Here is a 19,776-nt window from a genome sequence, read left to right as displayed (position 1 = left end):
CTCCAAAATAGCCTCTGCTCTGTGCCAGGAAAATGCCTCAGCTCTGGAATTGCAGGAATATCCTGGGAAAACACGAGAAACCAGAGCTTGTGCGGCAGCACAGGATTGGTTTGTGGCCACCCCTCACAGCTCCTGAAATCAGAAATCCCAGAGCTGGAATTCAGTGGGTTCCAGCCTGGGATCCCTCCTTGCTTCCCTCATTTTTTAAATTTTTTTTTTTTCCATGCAAATTTGGTTTATTTCCATGCAGACCCCGTGCCTGCCCAGCCCATGAAAGGCTCTTTCAGGAAAACTCGGGAAGGGCCTGAGGGGATTTGTCTGAAAAGGTGAATTTTGCTGGGTTGGAGCTGTTGGATCCAGAAGCCCTGAGGGCATCTTGGCTCCCAAAATCTTTCCAGCTCCACTTTTAGTTTGTTTTCATCTCCCTGGGGAAGGGAGTTGGTTGTTTCTTTTAGCTTTGACCTTGTGCAGCTCTGGCTGAAAAGAGATTCAGGGTTCCACTTTGTAACAATTTCTAATAAATTTTCTTTTAATTTTAAAGAATTAATTTTAAAGAAAGAAAGCAATTTAAGTAATTGGAGACAGCTAATCATTCAACTTAGGCAATATTTTATATAAGAACTTCCACAGAAATAATATTAAAGATGTTCAGCTCAGGCAAATTCACCAGCAGAACAAAATTTATTAAAAAAAGTGAAACGAGAACTGAAAGTTATTTATTTCTTTTTTAATTCTATTTATTTCTTTTTTAATTCTATTTATTTATTTCTTATTCTATTTATTTCTTTTTAATTAATTATTTTTAATATTTTATTCTTTAATTCAGTTTATTTCTGCAGAAGATCATTCAAGATTGGGAAGTCCATGTCACAAATAATTTACCCGAAGGCTTTAAGGGAGTTGGGATTTTCTTTTCACCTGGACTTTGTGCAGCTCTGGCTGAAAAGAAATTCAAAGTTCCACTTTGTAACAATTTCTAATAAATTTTCTAAAGAAAAAAAGAAATTTAAGCAATTTGAGACAACTAATCATTTAACTTAATATTTTGTGTAAGAACTTTCACAGAAATTATATTAAGGAATATTAATAATGTTCAGCTCAGGCAAATTCACCAGCAGAACTAAATTTACTTTTAAAAACAAAGTGAATTGAGAACTGAAATTGTTTATTTCTGCAGAAGACCATTCAAGATTTGGAAGTCCGTATCACAAATAATTTGCCTGAAGGCTTTAGGAGAGTTTGGGTTTTCTTTTCCCCTGGACTTTGTGCAGCTCTGGCCGTGCCCTCCATGGGAGGAATCTGGGGGCTTGGAGCTCTTACCTCTCAAATGCTGCCTCTGTTTCCATAGAGACTCTATAAATAGAATAAAATTTAAATCGTTATTTCCCCAAGAAGCCATTCAGCACGGGAGATTTATTATATATATTTCCAAAGGAAGAGCCTCAAAGGATGGAGATTTGCGTTGTGAGCGGCTCAGGGGAGGGTGAAAAGCTTTTCCTGCAGAGTTTGGGGGGACGCAGGATCCCTTTGCTGGTTCCTCCAGGTGTGCTGGGGTTGGGTTTGTCTGGGATTTTTAGGGGAAGGAGCTCGATCTGCCTGGCCCTGAGCTGCTCCTCTGCCTGCTCAGCTGTCCCAAAATCCCAGCTTTGTGCCACCGGGGCTCTGGGGATGCTCTGAGCCCTTGGGAAATGCTGGGATTTGGAAATGCTGGGATTTGGGACTTGGAAATGCTGAGGTTCACATGCTGCTTTAAGGAGTTTTTTGGACTAAATGTTCTAATTGAAGGAAGGACTGTTTCTATTATCAATTTTGCTCGGTTTACTATTAGATTGTTTTTTGACTAAAGGCAACTCTTTTACTGGTATACCAACTAAATAGGTTGAAAAAGGCTTTTTTGGTTCTGAATTAGACAGACATATAGTATCTGATTTGGTAGCTTTGGTTAAGGTTACTTAAACATTTGTTTTCGGTTAATCTACAGGTAAATTTGCATGACAAAAAACAATTAAAATCAAGCAAAACAAGCATACTATTTGATTTTGCTTCATCTCTTTTAAGAACTAAGTTTTGGCAGAATTCTTTTTCAAACAAAAACAACAACTTAAGTTTTTACTAAAAATTAACTTTGTTAAACAAACATTCAGCATTCAATTGGCGTACTCATAAATAATAGTGGCACAAAATTAGAGTTTATGGGTTCTACTGATGCACAAAGAATGTCAGGCACAAGAGGCGTTAGGTGAGACCCAGGATCTTTCAGTTTGGTTCACGTCTGTGTACTTGATTCTTCGGTTTTAGGCTCGACAACAGGTTCTGAAGTGCAATATGTGAAGGTTTTGGCAAGAACTTACTTAATTCTAGCACTTGTGGGGATAAAAGCATACTCTTTCTTCAAATTATTAATCAAAACGGACCTTCACTTGAGCTGTTCAGAAAATTAAAAACGTGCAGAGCCCCTTGCTCAGTCTCATCTGTGGGGTGATCTGTGGAAATGCTGGGAGCTGCTGCTCCCCACTTCTCCTCATGCAGGGGATGTGGAGGGCACGGGGCCAAGATCTCCTGGGATGCAAATCTGGGTGTTCCAGGGGAACCTTGGATTTCCAGTGGAACCCTGGCCTCAAATCTGGGTATTCCAATGGAATCCTGGATTTCTAAGTGGCTGCAGGGAAACCTGGCCTAAAATCTGGGTATTCCAGGCCAAAATCTCCTGGGATGCAAATCTGGGTGTTCCAGGGGAACCCAGGATTTCCAGTGGAACCTCAGGATTCCAATGGAACCCTGGCCTCAAATCCAGGTATTCCAATGGAATCCTCGATTTCTAAGTGGCTGCAGGGAGACCTGGCCTCAAATCTGGGTATTCCGGGCCAAGATCTCCTGGGATGCAAATCTGGGTGTTCCGAGGGAACCTTGGATTTCCGGTGGAACCTCGGGATTCCAGTGGAACCCTGGCCTCAAATCTAGGTGTTCCAATGGAATCCTGGATTTCTAAGTGGCTGCAGGGAAACCTGGCCTCAAATCTGGGTATTCCAGGCCAAAATCTCCTGGGATGCAAATCTGGGTGTTCCAGGGGAACCCAGGATTTCCAGTGGCTGTAGGGAGCCTTGGATTTCCAGTGGAACCCCAAATTTCTGCTGGAACCCTGGCCTTAAATCTGGGTGTTTCAGTTTCAGAACCCTGGATTTCCAGTGGCTGCAGGGAACCCTGAATTTCCAGTGGAACCCCGAATTTCCGTGGGAACCCCCAAATTTCCAGGGGCTGCAAGGAACGCCCGATTTCCAGGGGAACCCTGGCCTTAAATCTGGGTTTTGCAATGGAATCCTGGTGAGATTCCAGTGGAATCCCAGATTTCCAGTGGCTGAAAGGAACCCTGGATTTCCAGGGGAACCCCAAATTTCCAGAGGAACCCTGGCCTCAAATCTGGGTGTTCCAGTGGAGCACTGAATTTCTAGTGGCTGTAGGGAACCCTGGATTTCCAGTGGAACCCCGAATTTCCAGTGGAAACCCAGATTTCCAGTGGCTGCAGGGAACCCTGGCCTCAAATCTGAATGTTCCTTTAGAACCCTGGATTTCCAGTGGCTGCAGGGAACCCCCGATTTCCAGGGGAACCCCAAATTTCCAGTGGAACCCTGGCCTTAAATCTGGGTGTTCCAATGGAATCCTGGATTTCCAGGGGCTGCAGGGAACCCTGGATTTCCAATGGAACCCCGAATTTCCAGTGGAACCCTGGCCTTAAATCTGGGTGTTCCAATGGAATCCTGGATTTCCAGGGGCTGCAGGGAAGAACCCTGGCCTCAAATCTGGGTGTTCCAGCAGCACCCCAGATTTCCAGCGCTTGCAGGGAAGATCCCTGGCCAGGTTCCAGTGGAACTCTGGATTTCCAGGACCCTGGCCAGGCTGCCCTGGCTGTAATCAGGAGCAGGATCTGTTCCACCATCCATATTCATGATTCCATGGCCAGCTTTCACCCAGGGATTGTTTCCTGGGAATGTGGGATGCAACCCCTGGAAAGGGAGAGCTGGGAATGCTCAGGGCATTCCCCATCCCCTGCTGGAAACCATTTGTATTTATATGTTATTATGTATTATTTTAATATATAATTATATCTCATTTATATAATATTATCTCTTATTTTTATATTATTGCATATTGTTTTAACATAATATACATTATAAAATTTTAATATTTTAAATGTTTATGTATATTATTATATACTTTATAATAGTTTTATATTTATAAACCCAGTTTGGACTGGGTTTAATGGCACAGGGCTGGTTCATGGAAAATGTCACAGGAAAAAAACCCTGATCCTTGCTGGAGCTTGGGGGCTCTTGGTCCATGGCTGAGGCCACTAATACTTAGTATTTCCAATATTTCCATTAATATTTAGTAATTCCAAGTACCATTATTTAGTATTTCCAATATTTCCACTAATACTTAGTATTTCCACTAAAACTTCATCTTTCCAAATGCTAATATTTAGTATTTCTGATAATTCCACTAATTCTTAGTATTACAAATACTTCCATTAATATTTAGTATTTCCAAGTACTAATACCTAGTATTTCCAATATTTACCCATTCCCTTGATTAACAGCACCCATTCCCTCAATTAACACCCTCAATTAACAGCGCCCATTCCCTTGATTTACAAACAGCACCCATTCTCTCAATTAACAGTACTCATTCCCTCAATTAATTAACAGGACCCATTCCCTCAATTAACAGGACCCATTCCTTCAATTAATTAACAGCACCAATTCCCTTGATTAACAGCACCCATTCCCTCAACTAACAAACAGCGCCCATTCCCTAAATTAATTAACAGCACTGATTCCCTTGATTAACAGTGCCCATTCCCTCAATTAATACCTTCAATAACAGCACCCATTCCCTCAATTAACAGCACCCATTTCCTCTATTAACACCCTCAATTAACAGCACCCATTCCCTCCATTAATTAACAGCACCCATTTCCTCGATTAACAGCGCCTATTCCCTTGATTAACAGCGATCATTCCTTCAATGAACAGCACCCATTTCCTCTATTAACACCCTCAATGAACAGCACCCATTCCCTCAATTAATTAACAGTGCCCCTTCCCTCAATTAATACCCTCAATGAACAACACCCATTCCCTCAATTAACAAAGAGCACACATTCCCTCAATTAACAGCACCCATTCCCTCAATTAATTAACAGCCCCCACTCCCTTGATTAACAGCACCCATTCCCTCAGTTAACAAACAGCGCCCATTCCCTTGATTAATTAAGAGCACCCATTCCCTCAATGAACACCCTCAATTAACAGCGCCCATTCCCTCAATTGACAGCACCCATTCCCTCGATTAACACCCTCAATTGACGGCACCCATTCCCTCGATTAACACCCTCAATTAACAGCACCCATTCTCTAAATTAACAAACAGCATCCATTCCTTCAGTTAACAGCACCCATTCCTTCAATGAACAGCGCCCATTCCCTCAATTAACACCCTCAATTAACAGCACCCATTCCCTCGATTAACACCCTCAATTGACGGCGCCCATTCCCTCGATTAACACCCTCAATTGACAGCACCCATTCTCTAAATTAACAAACAGCATCCATTCCTTCAGTTAACAGCACCCATTCCCTCGATTAACACCTTCAATTGACGGCACCCATTCCCTCGATTAACACCCTCAATTAACAGCACCCATTCCCTCGATTAACACCCTCAATTGACAGCACCCATTCTCTAAATTAACAAACAACGTCCATTCCTTCAGTTAACAGCACCCATTCCTTCAATGAACAGCGCCCATTCCCTCAATTAACACCCTCAATGAACAGCCCTCCAATCCCTCAATTAACCCCCTCAATTAACCCCCTCAATTCCCCCTCTTTCCCCCACAGAAAATCCAGCAGCTCTCCGAGGGCTCCATGTTCAGCCACGGCCTCAAGCACCTGTTCCACAGCCGGCGGCGCTCGCGGGAGCGCGACCAGCAGAGCTCGCAGGAGCCGGCCACCCCGGGCCCACCGACAGCCATGGCCTCGTGCACACCCCACGGCGTGGCCTCGGACCACGAGTCCCCGGACGAGAAGGAGCGCTCCCCGGAGATGCACCGCGTGTCCTACGCCGTGTCCCTGCACGACCTGCCCGCCCGGCCCACGGCCTTCAACCGCGTGCTGCAGCAGATCCGCTCGCGGCCCTCCATCAAGCGCGGCACCAGCCTGCACGGCGCCGGCCGCCGCGCCAAGAGCGGCTCGCTGGAGCCCCAGAAGGGCAGCCCCCACCTGGGCCGCAAGGCCCCCCAGGACAGCGGCCTCACGGCCATCCTGCACCAGCACCAGGGCAGGCCCAGGTCGTCCTCCACCACGGACACGGCCATCCTGCTGGCTGAGGGAGGGGCCGTCTACCTGCTGGCTGAGGATGGTGAGGGGCTGGCGGATAAGGTAGGGATGGGGCGCCTTGGAGGGGTTGTGTTGGAGGAAAGGGGGGGATCTGGAGAGGTTTTGGGGCTCTGCACAGATCCCTGGTGGGGTGCAGGCAGTGGGGTCAGGCTTTGCTGCTGCAGCGAGGGGCTGGCAGATAAGGTAGGGATGGAGCGCCTTGGAGGGGTTTGTGCTGGAGGAAGGGGGTGTCTGGAGGGGTTTTGGGGGTCTGTACAAGTCCCTGGTGGGGTGCAGAGATAGCAGGGTCAGGCTTTGCTCCCAGGTCCTTGTCCACCACGGACACGGCCATCCTGCTGGCTGAGGGAGGGGCTGTCTACCTGCTGGCTGAGGATGGTGAGGGGCTGGCGGATAAGGTAGGGATGGGGCGTCTTGGAGGGGTTGTGCTGGAGGAAAGGAGGGTTTGGAGGGGGTTTGGGGGTCTGGAGGCATTTTGGGGGTCTGTACAAGTCCGTGGTGGGGTGCACACAATGGGGTCGGGCTTTGCTCCCACAGCGAGGGGCTGGCAGATAAGGTGGGGATGGGGTGTCTTGGAGGGGTTGTGCTGGAGGAAAGGAGGGTTTGGAGGGGGTTTGGGGGTCTGGAGCAGTTTTGGGGCTCTGATCAAATCCCTGATGAGGTGCACGTAGTGGGGTCAGGCTTTGCTCCTTTGGCGAAGGGCTGGTGGATAAGGTAGGGATGGAGTGCCTTGGAGGCGTTGTGTTGGAGGAAAGGGGTGTCTGGAGGGGGTTGTCTCAGAGGAGAGGAGGGTCTGGAGGGGTTTGGGGGGTCTGGAGGGGTTTTGGGGCTCTGATCAAATCCCTGGTGTGGAGCAGGTAGTGGTGCCAGGCTTTGCTCCCAGTGACAGAGTAAGGGGACATCACCTTGGTCTGTACCTCGGGAGGCTCAGGTTGGACATCAGCAGGAATTTCCTCATGGAAAGGGCTGGAAGGGGCTGCCCAGGGGGGTTTGGAGCGCCCATCCCTGGAGGTGTCACTGAGTGCTCAGGTTCAGGATGAGGCACAGCTTGGACTCAAAGATCCCACAGGGATTTTCCAGCCTCAGTGATTCTGGGACTCTGTGGCCGCACCTGGGTTATGGAGCACGAGAACAGAGTAGGGCACCCCAAAATTCCCTTGGCATGAGGCTGTCCCTCAGGGCAGTGCTGGTGGCACCAGACAGTGGTGGCAGCCCTTGGGAGCCTGGAGCTGCTGGAATATTGAGGCTTCTCATGGGGAGCTGAAGGCAGGGACACAATTCCCAGGGTGGGATTTGAGGGGTTAAAAGGCCCTGGCACGACCCTGTTCCCGTGGGATTGGGGGATCCAAAGGCACCTCCAGGCTCAGCTGGCAGCTGCGATTTGGTCCCATCCCAAGATCCCAAGTGATTTTGAAACCAGTCTGTGCCAGGCTGATGGGCAGGATGGGGTTTCCATCTAGTGTTTAGTGCCATTAATTATGCAGCAGCCCAATTAGCACCTGCTGAGTTCAAGGGACAGGCGCTGAGAGGTGCTCTGGGAGCTGGGGGGGATTTTCCCTCTTGGCTTCTCCCTTTGACCTTGGGAGCTTGGGGGGTTCCACACCCTGAAATGGCTCTCAGGGAAATGAGGATCCCTATTTTGTGCTTTTAATTCAATCCTTTTTGTGCATTTAATTCAACCCTTCCTTTTGTGCTTTTAACTCAACCCTTCCTTTTGTGCTTTTAATTCAATCCTTCCTTTTGTGCTTTTAATTCAACCTTTCCTTTTGTGCTTTTAACTCAATCCTTCCTTTTTTTTTTTTTTATTTTTAATGAATTCACCTGACATCACCAGCAGTGAACTGGGAAAGCTCAGCACAGTGAGGTGGCCAGGCAGGCTCTGACAGGGACACGGGAATGTGGTCCCAAGGATAAAATTGTCACTGTGTCATCAGCTTTCCAAAAATCTCCTCTCCCCAAATCAGGACACCCCAATCCTTCCCTGCTCCTCCCTTCTGGAATGTCCCAAGTGATGAGGAGCATCAGGTTGTTCATTTGAGCATCTGCAGCCAAATTTTCTCCCTCGTGGCCTCCTCTTGGGGCATGCCCCGTATCCCTGCCTTGCCAGGACCCCAATCCCACTGGAATTATGGCCAAAACCTCAATCCCACTGGGACAGAAGCATCCAGAGCAGATCCCTGTCCCCTCCCAGAGCAGCCCAGAAAGGGGATGAATAATTAACTGCATATGACACAAAGAGTAATAAGAAGAGAGACAACACCTTTGTGAGGCAGTGGAAAAATAACTTATTTAGAGAAACACGAGCCCTGTGATATTCCCGAGCCGGATTGGTTTTCCAGGAGCCCTCAGGAGCCTCCTGCCTGCAGCAAAGCAGCTCCTTTTCCTCAGGGATGGGCTCCAGAGGGGGGTTGGCACCATCCCTGCCTTGTCCCCAAGGATGTGGCACCTCCTCCCTGTTCCCCATCCCTTTGGGAGCCCCATGGGATGCTCGGGGCTCCTGGGAAAGAGCCATTCCCACCTCCCCACACACAAATTCCATGCTGAATTTTCCACCCCTTCCATGAGGAGCAGATGCTGGAGGGTCCCTCGTGGGATCGCTCAGTCTCAGCAAGTGCTTTTTGAACAGCTATTGGGGATTTTTTTTTTTTTCTTCCCTTTTAATTTTTCTTGTTCAATTAATTAAGCTCCTGCAGTTCTGACTTCCTTTTCCCTGCGCTGGTTTTTCACCCCGTGGACAAAATTACACAAAAATTACACAAAATTCCTCCTCCCTGTACCCCCTGAATCTCCCCAGGAGCAGCCTGTGGTGACAGGGGACATCCAGAGGGGCTCAGTGGGACCATTGGGACAGTGACAGGGGACATCCAGAGGGGCTCAGTGGGACCATGGGACAGTGACGGGGGACATCCAGAGGAGCTCAGTGGGACCATGGGACAGTGACAGGGGACATCCAGAGGGGCTCAGTGGGACCATGGGACAGTGACGGGGGACATCCAGAGGGGCTCAGTGGGACCATGGGACAGTGACAGGGGACATCCAGTGCCGGTTCCGGTGCCCACCACGAGGCCGTGCTGCCGGCCCGTGTGCCGGTTTCAGTGGCACTGTCGGTGCCGGTTTCGGTGCCGGTGCTCACCACGAGGCCGTGCTGCCGGCCCGTGTGCCGGTGGCAGTGTCGGTGTCGGTTCCGGTGCTCACCACGAGGCCGTGCTGCCGGCCCGTGTGCCGGTGGCAGTGTCGGTTCCGGTGCTCACCACGAGGCCGTGCTGCCGGCCCGTGTGCCGGTGGCGGTGTCGGTGTCGGTGTCGGCCCGGGGGAGGCGGCGGCAGGGCGGGCACACACGGCAGCGCGCTGCGAGCTTTCTGCTGATCTCCCTAATCCCCTGCTGGTGACCCGCCAGGCGCAGGGGCGGGCACTCGGGAATTAGCGAGGCCCCGGTGCCGGCAGCAGCGGCCGGGGGTGCCCGCGGTGCCCCGGGGCTCAGCCGGTGCCGGTGCTGGCGGGGCGCGTCGGCCCCGGGGCGCGGCCGGAGCTGGAGCGGGGCGGCCGCGGGGTGCTGTGCCTGGTGCTGCCCGGGAGCTGCACGGACTGCGGGGACTGCGGCATGGTGCACGTGCAGGTGGGCACCGGGGGCACCGGGGGGGGAACGGGCCGGGGGCAGCGGCGGCCCCGGTGACCGTCCGTCCGTCCGTCCTTCTCTCCATCTGTCTGTCCGTCCGTCCGTCCCTCCTCCTCGCCATCCGTCCCTCCCTCTCTCCGTCTGTCCCTCTCTCCGTCTGTCTGTCCGTCCCTCCCTCCCTCTCTCCATCTGTCCGTCCGTCCCTCTCTCCGTCCGCGCTCCCCGCCTACCTCTCCCCGCGTCCCTTAGGACTGCACCCGTCACCAGTGTCCCCAGTGTCACCAGAGTGTCCCCAGCGCGGGTTCTCACCCCGCCGAGTGTCCCCCTCCACCGGCAGCGAGGGCGCGAACCCCTCCGTGTCCCTTCACAAGTGACAGCGCCAGCTGCCACCGCTGTCCCCGCTCCGTGCCCCTCCCCTGGCAGCTGCTTCTCCTGTGAGGCACCGGGGGCACAGGGGAGGCTCCTGCCCCACCTCAGACCCGCTCTGAGCTCTGAGCCCCCCGTTTTTAATTAATTAAGCTCCTGCAGTTCTGCCTTCCCCTTTCCTGCGCGGGGTTTTCACCCTGCCAAAGCCTGGCACACAAAGCTCCTCCCCCCTGCACCCCCTAATTTCCCCCAGGAGCAGCCTGTGGTGACAGGGGACATCCAGAGGGGCTCAGTGGGACCATGGGACAGTGACAGGGGACATCCAGAGGGGCTCAATGGGACCATGGGACAGTGACAGGGGACATCCAGAGGGGCTCAGTGGGACTGTGGGACAGTGACAGGGGACATCCAGAGGGGCTCAGTGGGACCATGGGACAGTGACAGGGGACATCCAGAGGGGCTCAGTGGGACCATGGGACAGTCTGTGAGTTTGGTGCTGGCTGCCACTCTCACTGGGGTTTGGGGTTCACCCCAAAAGCAGCACTGCCAAGCACCTGGGGTTCCCACACTGGGGACACACTTTCCTTTTACGGGATCACAACCCAAAAGTGCCATTTTCTGCTCCAGACTCCTCTCTCCGTGCCCCTGTCCCCATCCCAGCAGAGTGACCACAGTGTCCTGGGGGGTGACCTGTCCCTGCAGCCCCAGCCCTGCCTCAAGGGCAGCAGCCCTCGGGACACAGGGCAGGATTCATCCCGCTAAATTTAGCCTCCCCCCGGCTCAGCGGCTATATCGGGGCCAGAGGGATTACAGGGAGCAGGGAGAAATGCAGGGAGCAGGGAGAAACCCGGAGTTCCTGAGCACACAGCCCGGGGTGGCCGTGCCCCGTGGGGACAGAGGGGTTTGGGGTGGCTGCGAGGCCGTGGGGTGGCGCAGGGATGGCAGGGATGGTTCCTGTCCCCTGCCCAGGCATTTTAGGGCAGGTTCCTGTCCCCTCTCCAGGCATTTTAGGGCAGGTTCCTGTCCCCTGCCCAGGGGTGTCAGGGAAGGTTCTGTCCCCTGTGCCCAGGGAAGGTTCCTGTCCCCTGCCCAGGCATTTTAGGGCAGGTTCCTGTCCCCTGCCCAGGGATTTTAGGGCAGGTTCCTGTCCCCTGCCCAGGCATTTTAGGGCAGGTCCTGTCCCCTCTCCAGGGATTTTAGGGCAGGTTCCTGTCCCCTGCCCAGGCATTTTAGGGCAGGTCCTGTCCCCTCTCCAGGGATTTTAGGGCAGGTTCCTGTCCCCTGCCCAGGGGTGTCAGGGAAGGTTCTGTCCCCTGTGCCCAGGGAAGGTTCCTGTCCCCTGCCCAGGGATGTCAGAGATGGTTCTGTCACCTGCCCAGGGACATCAGGGAGGGTTCGTGTCCCCTGCCCAGCTCAGCTGCCTTTGGTTCCTGTGGGAGGATGTGGTTTCTCCTTCCTACAGCTCCGGTTACCTGGGCTCAGCCATCCTCTGGGATGATGATGATGATGATGATGATGACACAGGGCAGTGTGAGGCTTGGCCCCACATCTAACCCCGGGCAGAATTCCCCCAGGCAGGAGCTTCCCCTCGCTTGCTGCCTCAGTTTCCCCATTGGAACACAGGGCCAGCCCATCCCTGAGTTGGGTGAAGTCTCTTGGACCTCAGGAGGAATTTCTGGCACATCCTCCCCTCTCTCTCAAGGGTTAAAATCCCAGGGAAGGAGGTGAAAAAGGCCAGAAGGAACAGAGGGGGTGGGGTAAAGCTGTCACCCCTGCACCCCCCAACCCTGGGACATCCCTTCGGCACCTGGATCCCAAGGGTGCAGAGACCCTACAAATACCAGAGCTTTTGGGGATTTTTGGGAGGTTTTTGGGGTCCTGACCAGGAATTGAAGGTGTGAGAGTCCAGGTGAGCTTCCACTCCCCACCTCCACCTCCCCACGTGTGGCAGGGGGATGAGGGGATGAGTCTGAGGCAAGGCTGGGAGCACTGGGACGTAGAGACCCTAAAAGTACCAGAGATTTGGGGATTTCGGGGGGATTTCTGGGTGTCTGACCAGGAATTGGAGGTGTGAGAGTGCAGCTGAGCTCCCACTCTCCACCTCCACCTCTCCACGTGTGGCAGAGGATGAGTCCGAGGCAAGGCTGGGAACACTGGGGTGTAGAGACCCCCCCAATTACCGGGGGATTTGGGAGATTTTGGGGGGTTTTGGGGTTCCTGACCAGGAATTGGAGCTCCAGGTGAGCTCCCACTCCCCACCTCCACCTCTGCACGTGTGGCAGGGGAATGAGGGGATGAGTCTGAGGCAGGGCTGGATGCTGGGAGCTCCTTCCCGCACTCCCGTTGGGATGAGCGCTTGGGAGCGAGCAGATAATAGCTGGAAAGACAAAGACACCCGAGATTGCTGCTTAATTAATTCAGGAGGAGAAGAATATCAGACTCTGCTACTGATTCACCCCTCGTGAAGGAGACATCGTGTTCCTCCTCAGCCTGGCTGACATATGGCTGTTGATTGCAGCCCACCAGCAGCTCCCGCTCCCGGCAGGATCCCGGGGGATTTGGGGGTGGTGCAGGGCAGGATTTGGGGTGCAGGGTTTGTGATCTCTCCAGCTCACCCCTGCTGCTCTGGGCTGGCAGCAGGATTTGGCTCCAGGGTCCTGTTTGTGGCTCCTCACCTGGCTTGGGGTTGTGGTTTGGTCTCTTTCTGCTTCTCCCTCAAATTCGCAGTGCAGAAGATCCCCAAAAATCCCCCCCTGGCTGCACAAACCCTGTGGCTCGGCCTTTCCCTGTTTCCCCCTCAAATCCTCTGTACGAAGCTCCAAAAATCCCCCCCTGGCTGCACAAACCCTGTGGTTTGGCCTTTCCATGCTTTCCCCCTCAAATCCTCCATGCAGAAGCTCCCAAAAATCCCCCCCTGGCTGCACAAACCCTGCTGGAGGTTCTGAGCTGCTGGGTGGGTTAATGCTGTGTCAGGGTCACTCCCTCCAGGGAAAACAACAGCAGGAATTTTTCCAAATATTCTCCAAGCGTGGGCAGGGCCCTGAATGGCTTCAGCACTGAATTGTCCCTTCAGAGCTGTCCCTGTGAGCCCAGGGCTCACTGAATTGTCCCTCAGAGCTGGCCCTGTGAGCCCAGGGCTCACTGAATTGTCCCTCAGAGCTGTCCCTACAAGCCCAGGGCTCACTGAATTGTCCCTCAGAGCTGGCCCTGTGAGCCCAGGGCTCACTGAATTGTCCCCTCAGAGCTGGCCCTGTGAGCCCAGGGCTCACTGAATTGTCCCTCAGAGCTGGCCCTACAAGCCCAGGGCTCACTGAATTGTTCCTCAGAGCTGGCCCTGTGAGGCCAGGGCTCACTGAATTGTCCCTCAGAGCTGGCCCTACAAGCCCAGGGCTCACTGAATTGTTCCTCAGAGCTGGCCCTGTGAGGCCAGGGCTCACTGAATTGTCCCTCAGAGCTGTCCCTGTGAGCCCAAGGCTCACTGAATTGTCCCTCAGAGCTGTCCCTGTGAGCCCAGGGCTCACTGAATTGTCCCTCAGAGCTGTACCTGTGAGCCCAGGGCTCACTGAATTGTCCCTCAGAGCTGGCCCTGTGAGCCCAGGGCTCACTGAATTGTCCCTCAGAGCTGTCCCTGTGAGCCCAGGGCTCACTGAATTGTCCCTCAGAGCTGGCCCTGTGAGCCCAGGGCTCACTGAATTGTCCCTCAGAGCTGGCCCTGTGAGGCCAGGGCTCACTGAATTGTCCCTCAGAGCTGTCCCTGTGAGCCCAAGGCTCACTGAATTGTCCCTCAGAGCTGTCCCTGTGAGCCCAGGGCTCACTGAATTGTCCCTCAGAGCTGTACCTGTGAGCCCAGGGCTCACTGAATTGTCCCTCAGAGCTGGCCCTGTGAGCCCAGGGCTCACTGAATTGTCCCTCAGAGCTGTCCCTACGAGTCCAGGGCTCACTGAATTGTCCCTCAGAGCTGGCCCTACAAGCCCAGGGCTCACTGAATTGTCCCTCAGAGCTGTCCCTGTGAGCCCAGGGCTCACTGAATTGTCCCTCAGAGTTGTCCCTACAAGCCCAGGGCTCGCTGAATTGTCCCTCAGAGCTGTCCCTGTGAGCCCAGGGCTCACTGAATTGTCCCTCAGAGCTGTCCCTACAAGCCCAGGGCTCGCTGAATTGTCCCTCAGAGCTGTCCCTGTGAGCCCAGGGCTCACTGAATTGTCCCTCAGAGTTGTCCCTACAAGCCCAGGGCTCGCTGAATTGTCCCTCAGAGCTGTCCCTGTGAGCCCAGGGCTCACTGAATTGTCCCCTCAGAGCTGGCCCTGTGAGCCCAAGGGACAGAAGGGACAGGCCCAGCTCGGAGGATGTGGTGTGAAATTAGGAAATGCCACGTTCTGCATGGCATGGAGACCCAAGGGAGAATCCTGAGATCTTTCCATGTGTAAAACAGCTTTTCTCAAGTGGCCTGAGCCCTGTGGGATGGTGGCAGTGTCCCAGCTGTGATGAGGACAGGCAGCAGTGGTGGATGTTTGTTTATTTGTTTGGTTTTTTGGTTTGTTCCCTTTGGGAAATGCTTGGTGGTGCTGTTTGTTCTCCTGGCACTCTTGGAGGTTTGGGGTTGCACCCCAGCCTGTTCCTGCTCCCCCCACAGCCTGTGCTGCTCCTCCTTGGAGCCTCCTCGGCCATGGGAGAGGGAGAGGATCCAGCTCTGCCCTCCCAAACCCTGCCCTGGCAAAGGACACTGCTCCTAAATCCTCTGCTGGGTGGCTTTGCAATGATTTGTTAACCCTGGGCCCTTCAGCAGCTGCAATTTTATTGTTTGCAATGATTTGTTAACCCTGGGCCCTTCAGCAGCTGCAATTTTAGTTTTTTACAATTATTTGTTAACCCTGAGCCGTTCAGCAGCCACGATTTTGTTGTTTTTAATGATTTGTTAACCCTGGGCCCTTCAGCACCTACAATTTTGTTTTTTACAATAATTTGTTAACCCTGGGCCCTTCTGCAGCTCCAATTTTATTGTTTGCAGTGATTTGTTAACCCTGGGCCGTTCAGAGCGAGGCTTTTTGTTGTTTGCAATGATTTGTTTCCCTTTCCCTCATGCTGGGGAGCTGGGAGCAGATGTTCTCCTGGCAATCCAGCACCTGAGGATCTCAATAAGTCCCAGAAATGCTCTCCAGGGCTCCTTGCAGCAGCCTGCCCGTGCTGGCTCTTCCTGAACATCCCAACCTTTATCAAGTCCTCACTCCAAACTCCAAACTCCAAACATCCCAACCTTTATCAAGTCCTCACTCCAAACCCAAACTCCAAACATCCCAACCTTTATCAAGTCCTCACTCCAAACCCAAACTCCAAACATCCCAACCTTTATCAAGTCCTCCCCAAATTCCTGCTGCTCCATCTTTCCAGGAACAGGGTCTGTGAACTGGCAGGGGCTGTGGGCACACCGTGGTTCCCCCTCAGATGGGTGAACCCCTCAGTTCCCAGCCCCAAAAACCACATTGGGGAAGCAGCAGGGCTCCAGGGCCAGCCCCAGCAGCTTCAGGAGGGAACTGGCCAGCAGGGAGGTGCTTTCCACCGGGTGCTGTGCAGCTGCTGGTCCTCATGCCCTGCTGAGACAGCACAAGAGCCACGGGAAGTGGTGGGGAGTGACCTCTGCTTGTTGTGCTGAAAGCAGAAGTGATGCTGTGGCAGAAACCAGGATCGAGCTCTGGTCACACCAGGGGCACCCGCGGGGCTGGGCCAGGCTGTGAGCCACCCGTTTTTATGGGATTACGACCCAAAAGTGCCATTTTCTGCTCCAAACTCCTCTCTCCGTGCCCTGTCCTGGGGAGGGACCTCCATCCACCCCTGGCACCCAGGGATGGGCCAGGAGCCCACCTGGGAGGAGAGGAGCCCTGGGTGATACCAGTGCCGTCTCCACGGTGTCACCAACCGTACCCAGTGCCATCCCCACGGTGTCACTGTCCATCCCCAGGGGCAGCTCTGCGGTGTCACCAACCAGCCCCAGTGCCATCCCCACTGTGTCACTGCCCAGCCCTGGTGCCATCCCCACACTGTCACTGTCCATCCCCGGAGGCAGCTCTGCAGCGTCACCTCCCGGCCCCAGGGGCAGCTCTGTGTCACCAGGGGCAGCTCTGCGGTGTCACCTCCCCTCCCTGGTGCCGTCCCCACGGTGTCACCTCCTGGCCCTGGGGCAGCTCTGCGGTGTCACCTCCCGGCTCCGTGTGACACTCTCAGGGATCTCTGCCCCGTCCTGGCCCTGCCCTGGCCCGGCTGAGCGTGGCGCGGTAGGCACGGCTGGGTTTGGGTGGAATTTCTAGGGAATCCGCGTTTCCCTGTGCCTGTGGGGATGGATGGGGGCGTGGAAGAGGACGAGGATTTTGGTGCCGGGTGGTGGCAGAACGGGGTCAGTGCCACCCCCGCTCTTATGAGGTGACAGGGACAGACCCAGATCGTGGTTTAGGACACCTCCTGGTGCTGGCACGTGTGCCTCATTCCCGGTTTTTAACTCAGGCTCGAGTGCCTCATTCCCGGTTTTTAACTCAGGCTCCTCGCTCAATTTCAGCATTATTTTTTCCCGACTGTTTCCACTCGCGTTTTTCCTTTCTGGACGCCTCCCCCCGCCTTTCCCCGGCTCTTCTGTCCCTCTCTGTGGCACAGCCGATGCCAAGAGCCCGTCCCGACCTCCTGCGTCAGGGCACGGCAGCGTATGGGGCTGGAGGCGTGTGAATATCCCGGCCCGGGGATTCGGGGGGGGTTTGGCATTACAGCCCCGAGAGCTCGGGCTGGCTGAGCGCTGTAAACAGCTCGGGCAGATTTCCTGAGTCGGCAATCCCGGCGGAGCGAGCGCCTCCCCGTCCCCGTGCGCCGGGAGCAGCGGGGAGCGCTCGGGGAACGGTACCGGGAGCGCTCCGGGAACCGCGGGGAGAGCTCCGGGAGCGGCACCGGGAACAGCACCGGGAGCGCGGGGAGTGCTCGGGGAACGGCACCGGGAGCCGTGAGGAGCGCTCCGGGAACGGTACCGGGAACGGCACCAGGAACCGTGGGGAGCGCTCCGGGACCGGCCCCGGGAACTGCGGGGAGCGCTCGGGGAACGGCACCGGGAGGGGCACCGGGAGCGACCTCGGGGAGCGCTCCGGGAACGGCACCGGGAGCGCTCCGGGAATAGCACCGGGAACCGCGGGAAGCGCTCCGGGAACCGCGGGGAGTGCTCGGGGAACACTCCAGGAACCGCGGGAAGCGCTTCGGGAACGGTACCGGGAGAGCTCCGGGAACGGCACCGGGAACCGCGGGGAGCGCACCGGGGATGCGGGGCCAGCCCTAACGGGATCTACGAGAGGTTTCTTCTCCCTCCCCGCTGCTCCTCCCGGAGCCAACCCTAACGGGGTCTACGAGCGGCTTCTCCTCCTCCTCCCGCCCCGCTGCTCCCCAAACCCTCGCTGCCCCCCGCTGCAATCCTGCCATGGCAGCGCTGCCAGCCGCGGGGACACCGCGGGGACACGCCAACTAGCCCCGGGGCAGCCCGGCCCTGCCCGCCATGGAGGTAGGTCCCGGCACATTTTGGGGTTCGAGTAAAACGATGGGCAGAGAGACCTACGGGGGTTTTGGTGCCGCCGTTCCTCGGGGATTGAGAGCAGAGAGTGAAACCCCCCCGGCGCCATCAGTGCCGGGTGGGGAACTGCTGCAGCTGGAAGGCTGAACGCTAATCCCTGCATTATGTAAGGAAAATTATTGCCAGGCTGGTGGGGAAGGAGTGCAGGGAGCTGCTGGCAGCCCGTGGTGCCCATGCAGGGGTGGCACAGGGTAGGCACAGGGCAGTGCCAGCCCTGGGCGCTGCTGGAGGGAGGGTGGGGATTGTGACTCAGGGCTCCTGCTGCTATTTTCAACACCTGGGCTGGGTCTGGTGGGAACAACAGCTCAGCTTGGGGAGGCACAGGGCTGAGAGCCGGTGTAGGGACAGGGACAGGACACTCAGGGTGTCCCCAGTGACACTGGGCAGTGACCCCAGTGGAGACGGGGACAGGACACTCGTGGTGTCCCCAGTGACAGTGACCGGCTCAGGGGATGCTGTGCTGGAAAAATGCTCTGAAAAACAAAATAACTGCCCCAAAATCCCCCTCCCCGTGTCCATCACACCCCTGCATTTCTGTGCTGGCCATGGTCTCTCTCTGGTGGCATTGCAGGGCCACCAAGTGCCCCAGGCAGGTGACACTTGTGCGGGGGAGCTGTCAGGTCAGGGCAGCAGCTCCTCGGGTCTGCCCTGGATTTGGCAACACTTGTTCTGGTTTTTCCCTTGCTGGAAGGTTCTCATGGTTCCTTCCCAGGGCTGCTGTGTCCCTGGGATGGATTCCAGGCAGGAATCACAGCGATACTTTGTAGGGAAGGTCCTTGCTCGGGGTGGACACAGCCAGGGCTCATCCCCAGCACAGAAACCAGAACAGTTCGGGGGGGGACGTCAGCACCTCCAGAACTCTGCTCTGAGCTTTGCAATAATTGTGCAATTCCTTGAGAATGGGGTTAAAGCCAGGCGTGGATGTGCTGGGACAGCCATGGCCCCGAGTTGGGTTGACAGCCCCGAGCTGTGGTGACAGCCTCAAGCTGAGGGGACAGCCCTGAGCTTGGGGACACAGCCTCGAGTTGTGGTGACAGCCTCAAGCTGAGGGGACAACCCTGAGCTTGGGGACACAGCCTCGAGTGGGGGACATGGCCCGAAGTGGGGACACAGCTCCGAGTTGGGGACACAACCTCGAGTTGAAGGGACAGCTTCAAGCTGGGGTGACATCCCCGACCTGGAGAACACAGCCTCAAGCTGGGTGACATTTCCGAGCTGGGGTGACATCCCTGACCTAGGGGACACATCCCTGATCTGAGGGGACATCCCCAAGCTGTGGTGAAAGCCCTAACCTAGGGGACACAGCCCTGAGGTGGAGTGACATCTCCAAACTGGGGGGACAGCCCTGAGGTGGGGGGACATCCCTGAGCTGAGGTGACAGCTCCGATCTGGGGTGACATCGCCAAACTGGGGGACCAGCCCCAAGCTGAGGGGACAGCCCTTAGCTGGGGTGACATCCCCAAGCTGAGGGGACATCCCCAAACTGGGGTGACATCCCCAAACTGGGGTGACATCCCTGAGCCTGGAGTGACATCCCCAAACTGGGATAACATTCCCAATCTGAGGTGACATCCCCAAACTGGGGTGACATCCCCACACTGAGGGGACATCCCTAGACTGGGGTGACATCCCCAAACTGGGGTGACATCCCCAAACTGGGATAACATTCCCAATCTGAGGTGACATCCCCAAACTGGGGTGACATCCCTGAGCCTGGGGTGACATCCCCAAACTGGGATAACATTCCCAATCTGAGGTGACATCCCCAAACTGGGGTGACATCCCCACACTGAGGGGACATCCCCAAACTG

General features: G+C 55.0%; 1 protein-coding gene across 1 annotated transcript in view; it reads left to right on the top strand.

The window, feature by feature from the left end:
- TMCC2 (transmembrane and coiled-coil domain family 2) overlaps positions 1-19,776 on the top strand; it is a 34,988-nt gene that overhangs the window by 7,656 nt on the left and 7,556 nt on the right. The window contains exon 2 of the mRNA XM_058039924.1: positions 5,898-6,437. Within this exon, the coding sequence (XP_057895907.1) occupies positions 5,898-6,437 (540 nt within the window). The remainder of the gene's footprint in view (positions 1-5,897; positions 6,438-19,776) is intronic.

This window comes from Melospiza georgiana, chromosome 23, assembly GCF_028018845.1.
Source record: "Melospiza georgiana isolate bMelGeo1 chromosome 23, bMelGeo1.pri, whole genome shotgun sequence".
In the NCBI taxonomy this organism is placed as follows: Eukaryota; Metazoa; Chordata; class Aves; order Passeriformes; family Passerellidae; genus Melospiza; species Melospiza georgiana.
Note: the sequence above shows the minus strand (reverse complement) of the source record. Positions and strands in the feature narration are given on the sequence as shown.